At 40.5% G+C, this 9,592-nt stretch overlaps 1 protein-coding gene across 1 annotated transcript; it reads left to right on the top strand.

Moving 5' to 3' along the window:
• The first annotated feature begins 8,270 nt into the window (after positions 1 to 8,270).
• Positions 8,271 to 9,248, top strand: LOC125406867 (olfactory receptor 6C4-like). The gene has a single exon (XM_048444001.3). It carries the CDS (start codon positions 8,271 to 8,273, stop codon positions 9,246 to 9,248), a length of 978 nt encoding a protein of 325 aa, XP_048299958.2.
• Positions 9,249 to 9,592: the final 344 nt, after the last annotated feature.

Raw genomic sequence — 9,592 nt, 5'->3', positions numbered from 1 at the left:
TTTATTAAATGAAGTGTGTGCAACTCTCTTTGAGCAGAGCATACTGTGAGTCTGTGTCTGAAGATGACTGGAAGGAATAGAAGTAAAAAGAGAATAGAATCCTCTTTCGATTCCCAAATCAATAAGAAAACTCCATAAAGAATAATTTTTGAACCAAGTTGTTGACTGAATTGGTGAAGGACCAAGCGACCTCTTCTGCAGAGGAGGTGTGTAGCCTCGAATGACTAATGTCACTAATCTGAGAAATGAAGCGTGTTCATATTGACAGCAAGCTGGGAACTATTCCAAACAACTCTTAGGTGTCAGTATTTGATCCCAGGAAATCTCTGACCTATTGAAACGCAGAGGAGCAACAAAAATCCATTTATAGTTAGTAGGACGTGCTGTGCTTAAATATGTCTTAACAGTTTGAACCCTAGTCCCCATGTAAAGAATAATTTCTTCTAAAGCATTTTATCTGCCAGCCCCTGATCAATCTCTTCCTGAGAAATTAATGTCAATGAAACATTTCAGGATTAAGAGTCCACATCATTAGCTGTGTGCAGCTGCTGAACCAAGGCAGTGCTGACCACTCGATGGCTATTAAAACAATAATGCCAAGAATGAATATAGCCATGAATCTTTTTTGTCCTGAGAGAGAGTTAGCAAACCATTCTAATGCTAATAAAGCAGAATCTTCATACCCGGGCAGGGAAAGATTAACTGGTAGCAGCAACATATGACAGCTGATCCACAGTAAGGAAAGCATTGGGATTTGTGGTAGAGTTAATACAATTTGTTAAATTACAGGTTTTTTTTTTACAGAAATTAGATCCATTTGTTATAATATTCATAAATTCTGTCTCTCCTGGATACAAAATAGCAAAAGATGACACAACACAAGACTAAATTCCAAAAGAAAAATAATCAGATTTTGAAGGTAATTTAAAGTTAGAATAATCAAGTGATGTGGGATTCCCTTCTTTATGCTGTGAATACTATTGGTTAATAAAGAAACTGTCTTGGCTTGTGATAGGGGAAAAGAATAGAACTACATGGGGAAAACTAAACTGAATGCTGGGAAGAGGAAGGCAGAGTTGTGAGACACCATGTAGTTGCTGCCAGAAGCAGACATGCTGGGATCTTGCCAGTAAGCCACAGCTATGTCACGATAGACAGATTAATAGAAATGGGTTCAATTAAGATGGAAGAGTTAACCAATAAGAAGCTAGAGCTAACGGGACAAGCAGCATTTAAAATAATAAAGTTTCTGTTCTGTGTGATTATTTCGGGGCTGAGCAATCCGGAACAAACTAGCGGCCTCCTTACTAATATATGTATATATTTTAGGAAACTTCTACAGCAGTAGATTTCCATATGACTTTTTAAAAGGCTTCCAGTATCCTTTCCTATATTCTCTTCTTTACTCTTTCCTCCCATCTCCCATGCCATCTCTTCTTTCCTGTTTCATTATTCCTCTTTAACTGTTTAAACCAATATCTCCTTTTCCCATTACCCTTTCTACATCCCTAATTTCCATAGGTATTCCAAACCAAATGCACATATCTAAACTTTCAAAACTTGTATACACAAAGAGATAAAATATGCGATGTTTATTTTCTGGGTCTGGGTGACCTCACTCAGGATGATTCCCTCCAGCTCTATCCATTCACTGGTAAATTTCAGAACTTTAAATTTTAACCAACTGAATAGCATTCTGTAGAGCAGATGTACCACTCTTTCATTATCCACTCACCAGTCAGTGGTCATCTATATTGCTTCTTATTGGTTATTGTGAAAGAGCAGCAATGACCACTAGTGAGAAAGTATCTTTGCGGTAGGATATAGAGGCCTTAGGTATATGCCCAGGATGTGTGTATTAGGTGTGGTTTCTGTTGCTGTGATGACATACCATGACTGTGACCAAAAGCAGCTTGAGGAGGAAAAGGATTATTTCAGCTTTTAGAGGGACTTCAGGGCAGGAACTAAGTTGAGAGCCTGGAGACAGGAATTGCAGCAGAGGCCATGGAGCGATGTTTCATAGCAGCATTCTCTCCATGGCTTGCTGATCTTATACAGCCCTGGTCCACCTGCCAAGAAATGATACCATCTACAATGGGATGGATCCTCCCCCATCTCTGATTAGGAAAATTGTCTCACTGATCACCTATAGGCCAATTTTTGGGAGCATTTTCTCAGCTGTGGTTCCCTCTTCTCAGATAACTTTGTGTCATGTGGAAATAAATGAGCCAGCACAATTGGCCCCTTGTCACCTTGATGCTCAATCACATCAGTACTCAACTAGGGCCTTTCCTTTCTCATTGTCCCCAAGATGACATATTAGCACTAATATTACAATTATGTAGCCTTGTTCAACTATGATGTGATGGCTTTTGTTCTTTCTTACTATATTTTGTTTTGTTATGTTTTGTTTTTATCTCTTAGAGGTCTTTTTTTTTCTTAATGAGAGACTGAAAGGGAGTGGATCCAGATGCTAGGGGAAGTTGGGAAAAACTGGGAGGAATAAAGGGAGGAAAAATGGCAATCAGGATATACTGTATGAGAAAATAATTTATTTTCAATAAAAGGTTAAAATACTAAGATAAAATTACAATATAAAGCATTCCTACTTTTATGAGTCCCACTGTTTTTTAAAAGTTAAACACTTAGTCTTTCAAAAAAAACTTTAAAACTTTAGACCTTTCAAGTTGCTGTCAAAGGTCAAAGTTTCTCGACAATATCCAAAGTCTCATCTAAATCCATGTTGATATCCACGGGCCCTGCAACCACCAGGGGGCCATGATGATCCGAGTGGCCTGTACTCAGTCTGAGGCCATGGTGATATCTTGGTCCATGCGCTGCTGAGGACCATGTCTGGGTCCATGGTCTTATTGTGGTTGAGGTCTGTGTTCATGTCTCTGTCCTGTGTTACCACCAAAGGTCATGTGAATGTCTGTGACCTGAGCTGCCACCTGAAGCCATGCTGATGTCTGTAGCCATGGGGCTGCTGGGTGGGGAGGCATATTGGTGTGAGGGGCCTGCATTGCCATCTAAGACCATGGCTGTGACTTGGGCCTGTGCTGCTGCTGAGGGCTGTGATGGGATCCACGGTCTGTGCAGTAGCAGAGGCCGTGTTGATGTCCACGCTCTACACTGCCGCTGGAGATCATGTTGAGGTCCTTGACATGCTCTGACACTGGAGACCATGTGAATGTCTGTGGCCCACACTGTCACTAGAAACCTGTGCTTCTGCGGACTGTTAAGGGCAAGGAAGCTACCTTTGCCATGGAATTGATGACTGCAGACTCTCAGTTGAGAAAGAGGGACAGGGAAGGTTTCTGTGTTGACCCCTTCACCCCACCTGACAGCCCTCCCAAAAGCAATTGCTTAGACAGAAAGCCATCAAAGAGAACTCTTGTGAATTGTGATAAGGATGCTGCAGTGTAGCTCTTCACAATTGATGGCTTCTGGTGAGGATGTGGTTGGGGAGGAACTCGGTTTCCTTTTAAGGGCCTGGCCACTGGGAGTCCTATCATGCTCCAGCGAGTAGATGGGCAGCACAAATTGAACTTGTTTTATTTTTTTTCTTCTTCCTCTTTTGGATGCGGAGGTCCCAAGGATGGGAGGTTAGATATGGGATGACCTGGAAGTGAGGATGCTGGGGGTTCATGATGGGAAGTTCCCAAATAAACAATATAAATATTAGGGAAAAATCCAAAGTCTCACTTAAATTTCAAAGTTTCTCCAAAATTCTAAGGTCTTTTAACTCAAGCCTTCTGTCCAATAAAATAAAAGCTAGATTATTTTAAGAGAGAGGAACTCACAAAGTGAGTACATATAATACTCCAAAGTTCATTAATTTCCAAGTTAATCCTGTTAATGCAGGATTGAAAGGTCAAAGGGAGCAAACTAACATTGCACATACATGTCACAATCAAATTAAGTCATAAAACACTCAACTGTATAAAAGGTTGAGTGTTTGAGGTCTGGTACACAAAGACAATCCTATTTTTTCTAAAACCTCCATTTCTCTAGCTCTGTCATTCACAACACATGCATCTTTCTCTTAGGCACAGGTCAACTCCATTCCACAGCTACTTCTGCCCTTGGCAATTGTTGCCTGGAAGTGGCATCTCCAAAACTTTGTGATCTCTGCCAGATAATATGGGCCTGTAGGCTGAAGATGGATGCCCCACCATTACAGAAGAACTTTGGGTGACTGTCCAGGCAGCAAGATGTCTCTGTCAATTCTAGAACTTTGGAAGTTGCTTACAATGAACTTCCTGTTTACTTAGGCAATATTATATCCCTCTGGGATCTTTGAAGAGTTGAAGACAGATAGTTATAATTATGATAAAAGATAAATTAGATATAAATCTTTAGCCTCACAAAAATAAGATAGATGATAGGGTATTTTCCTTAATTTGCTAAATGTAAATGGACTAAATATTGCAACTACAATACTTGTTCGATAAATGTTTTGCATATGTAATTTTATTATTAAAAAAGCTAAAACCTTCCTTTTTGTTTAGACAGAAAAGGGGAGATGATGTGGGATTCCCCTCTGTATACTGTGAATATGTTTTATTACCATTGGTTAATAAAGAAACGGTTTCAGACAATGGCCTTGCATTTAAAGCAAGGTGGGAAATCTGAACAGAGATATAAAGAAAAAATAGGCAGAATCCAGGAGACACCATGTTAGTGTTGAAGGAGACAGACACTGGATCCTTACCAGTAAGCCACAGATACACAAATTAATAGAAATGGGTTAATTCAAGATGTAAGAGCTAGCTAGAAATATACCTGATTAATTTGTCAAACAGTGTTGTAATTAACGTAGTTTCTGTGTGATTATTTGGGTCTGAGCAGGGGGGAAATGAATGAGCAGTCTCTGCCTACACCAATTTAGTGAATTATCTCTGTAATGAGTGTTTATTCTGTTATTACTCTTTCTCTGGAAAAACCTGACTTGTACAGTGGCCTAGCAGTTAAGTTCTCTATGTGACTTTTAAAAAAATTGATCAAGACATGCTATGTAGTTTTCTAGTCCTGTCTGGTATTCATTGTGAATCTCAGGACGGCCTCAAGTTCACACTAATCCTCTAGCCTTAGCCACATGAATGCATGGATTACAGGCATGTGCCATGAATGTTAGCTAGCTCCATTTGACCTTTCAATCCCGCAATAAAAATATTATACAACTTGGAAATTAATGAACTTTGGAGGGTTATATGTGTTCCACTTTCAAATATTTTCTTGAAGACATTTGCAAGCTCATATTTTGTGCACAATGAAAGAGCAGCCATTATGCGTAATAATCTTTTATATCATCAGATATAATAATACAGTATACAAATTTACTATTATTTTTACTGCTATTAATTGAGTGATATTCCATTCACAACCTTGTTAAATTATCAATCATGAGGGATCCTAGAGTGATACAGGTCTGTGGATGGCCTTGTTCCATCTATTAATGATACTTAGTGTCTCTTGGTGCCACCCACTGGACCTGATAGACCCTGATTAGTATCAAGAGACAGTCTGATGTTAAATAAATGTTGGGACAAATTCATATCCCTTTTACTTCTGCTTCTGGTGGTGTAAGTATCTTTTCAGTCTGGGAATGTGTACGTGTTGGTTAGAAATGGTGGTGGCTGTAATGGGAGTAGCAGATTCAGTGCCTTGGAAAGCATTTAAGAAAAATAGCATCTTTGTAGAAAATATCTGTGTATGCCATCTTGCCTTGTACCCTGACTGAAATATGTTCCTAGCAGCAGGGCTGCTTGCTGATGCTGGAGCATACAAGGGAGCATTTGGTGTGGGGACTGGAGCCGCACAAAAGCTTTTTGGGAATTCCAGGTGAACTCACTTCTCAATTCTCAGAGAACAGTGAGGAGATGTGAGTTTTTGTTTTCCCAAGGAGTTAAAGATTTCCACTGAGAAATAATTGGTTTAATCCAGTTCTTAGGCTGTAAATTGATTGGAGAAGATGAATTGCCAGAAGTAATGCACACATTGAGTTTATCTCTTGAAAATTATGGACATCTGTTTATATGCACACTTTTTAGCTGTCCAAACCAATGTGTTGACTTTTTCTGAGAGTCAAAATAGCAGAGGGCTGAGTTCTGATTATTGTGAGCTGCTTGTGGCAGGGGTGTGTCCTCATTGTGAGTGTTTTAAACTGCTTGTGGCAGGAGTGTGGCATCAGTGTGATGTTGTGAGCTGCTTGGGACAGGGGTGTGGCCTCAGTGTGAGTGGAGCCTCTTGCCATTTGCTTATTGTAAATGGCAGCTGTGTTTTTCTTCCATCCGGTTTCACTACAACTCTCACAACAAGAGCGAGAGTATTTGCTTGTTCCATGTTTGACAGGGAGATATGAGATCTGAGATGGATTCCAGTTGCACAGAGACAAAGGCTTACATACAAAGACCTTATCAATGTAGGAGGAATGAATACTTACTCTACTAACATAGGAATGAATCAGAATCATCACTGGAGTTAAGTCAGGAAGTCTTTTCTACTCTGTTAAGCATTCTTTTCTGTGTATATAGATCTGTGCATGGTGTGTGTGTGTGTGTGTATGCATGTATGTGGTGTCCAGATGTGTATTTCTCAGGCACTGTCCACTTTTAATTTTGAAACTAAGTCCTCGTTGCTCTATAACTTGCAAAAGAGACTAGGCTGGCTGGCAAGAAAAGCCAACAATCCATCATCTGCATCAGCTCACCATCACAGAGCATGCTACTGTGCTCTTCTTGCCTTCTTCCTACTTCTTCAGTTTAGGTTATAGGGAACCAAACTCACATTGTAGACTGAGATATCTCTCAAACCTGAGTATTCTTTAGTCTTTCATTCTTTTCTTCATTTGTATGTATGCATACAAGTGTGTGTGTGTTATATTTCTGGGTATATGTGTATGTGTCTGTGCTTGTGAATATGCATATGTGTGTGTTAGTTTAACTATATATGTGCATGTAGAAGTCAGAGGTAGATTTTGGATACGTTCTGCCATTACTTTCTATCCTATTTTATGAGCTAGAGTCTCTTGAAGCTCATTGTTCCAACTGACTGGCTTGCTGAGCCAGTGGGCCCCTGGGATCTGCCTGTCTCCCCCATGTCCAGCGCTGGAATTACAGATGTACTTCACCACTCTGGCCTTTTACAGGGGCTGGGATCTGAACTCACACTTGGGTAGCAAGTTGCCTGCTGACCCACTTCCCCAGCATCCTGACTTTTTTAAATATCTTGACTAAGAAGATCAATTGATAGAATTTCTCCCTGGACTGACCATCAAGCGCAGGATGGAGGGGAAATACTTCTCTTTACTGTCTATCTGGGGGTCTAGATGAGAGCAGCCAGACATGAACCTACGACAATCCAACTAGAGTTGCTTATGTGACTCTTCTGATCTAACTCACTTCATAGGACTGCAGATGGGGCTCCGGGACTCCAGGATGTTTTGCTGATAATAACATGGCCAAACATGGACATAAATGCTAAGGTATGATGAAGGAATATATTTTGTGGGATGAATCCCTTCTGACAGTTAATACTTTTGAAGATTAGTTTTTATTCATCGTGTATTGAGTGTTTTGCTTTCATGAGTATATGTATACAATCCATGTGCCTGGTGCCCTGGGAGGTCAGAAGAGGGCATTGGGTTCCCTGGAAATGGAGGTACAGATGATTATGGGTTGCCATGTGGGTTCTGGAAACTGATCCCAGGACTTCTGTATAAACAGCAAATACCTTTACCTGCTGAGCCAACTCTCTAGTATCTATGAGTTAACTTTTGGTTTCTCTGGTTTATTCTGTTTTCTTTTAATTTGCAAAGATGGGAACCAAAAACATAGATTTGAACATATTAGAGAGGCATTCTACCTCTGAGTGATACTCCCAGATCCAGGATGATTTTCAAGTTGTTGTTTTCATTTTGCAATGTTGTCTGTATGGCTTGAAAGCTATTTTATCAGAAATATGTATAATGATTAAATAGTGAGCCACATGGTTAAATCATCAACACTGATGAATGACATTTTCCCTAATGGAGGCGTGTGGCACATGTAAGTTTTCTACAGTCAGTATTTTAGGGTACACACAATGTAAAGACAGTCATAGTCTAATTTTTTTTAATTTTATTTAGCAATGGATAAAATGGCATATTGAATGTACTGACTACAAGCCCGATTGCCTTCCTGTGTCACTCACAGTTTTAGTAACACACAGTTCTCCACCTTTCAGTCACAGTTCTGCAAACCCCTCAGTGACAGACTGAAGAAGTGGACATGCTGATGACAGAGGTCACCAGGAATGGGACAGCCATCCAGGAGTTTATCCTCGAGGGGTTCCCTGCAGCTGAGCACCTGGGGATCCTCCTATTTCTAGTGCACTTGCTGGCCTACTTGGCTTCCCTTGTGGGCAACATGCTCATAATCACCATGACCTGCGAGGACCATCGCTTACACACACCCATGTACTTCTTCCTCAGCACCTTCTCCTTTGTCGAGTGCTGTTTTATAACTACTGTTATTCCTCAGCTGCTGACCATCTTTCTTTCAGGGAAGCAAAAGATTTCCTTTGGAGCCTGCTTCACCCAAGCCTTTGTCTTTCTTTTCTTAGGGGCAACTGTTTTCTTTCTTCTTGCTGTATTGTCTCTGGACCGGTATCTGGCCATCTGCAAACCTCTGCATTACCACACCATCATGAACCCAAGGATGTGCATCTTTCTCGTTACTGTCTGTTTAGTTCTGGGATTCCTCCTCATGGCCATTCCAGTTGTAATGCTTTCCCGGTCATTTTACTGTGGCCCCAATGTCATTCCTCACTTCTTCTGTGACTTTGGACCACTGGCAAGTCTCTCCTGTTCTGAAACCAGGTCTATCAAAATGCTGTTCTTTAACTTTGCTTTAATTGTGCTTTTTGCGTCCCTTCTTATAGCCGTCTTTGCATACAGCAATATAGTAGTCACAATAGTGCGTCTGCCCTCAGCCAGGGAGCGGCAGAGGGCTTTTTCCACCTGTTCCTCTCATCTCATCGTCCTCTCGCTGATGTTTGGCAGCTGTATATTTATATACATTAAGCCAAAGCAGTCAAGCAGGCTGGACACCAACAGAGAGGCTGCTCTTGTGAACACGGTAGTGACACCGCTTCTGAACCCTGTCATCTACACCCTGCGCAACAAGCAGGTCCACCAGGCTTTCAGGGATGCACTGTCCAGGGTCAAGCTGCACAGATATCATGGCAAGAATGCACTTTCCTCTTGACTTAGTCTAACTTCATTTTTATATAAATGTTTTATAGAAATCCGGTATATTATTTTTTCAAATTCTTGTTTGATATTAAAACTATGGATGACTTATCCAGCGATTCCATCTGAAGGTTTTAATAACCCTGTGATGAAAATTTCTGCATCAGCTTAGGCGGCAATTAAAACCAAAGCCTCATACATGTTATGGATATGCTACATTTTCAACAAAATGTCCCAAATTATTCATGCAGCTATTTAATATATGTTGGGTCTGGGAAGCTAGGGTTTCACATATCTTTTGTAGTCATGAAGAAATAAAGAAAGTCTATGAAGATAGAATTGAGAGGAGAGAAGTAAACT

The sequence above is a fragment of the Myodes glareolus genome, chromosome 3 (assembly GCF_982192425.1).
Source record: "Myodes glareolus chromosome 3, mMyoGla1.1, whole genome shotgun sequence".
Taxonomy (NCBI): Eukaryota; Metazoa; Chordata; class Mammalia; order Rodentia; family Cricetidae; genus Myodes; species Myodes glareolus.
The sequence above is the reverse complement of the archived record's forward strand: the minus strand, read 5'-3'. Positions and strand labels throughout refer to the sequence as shown.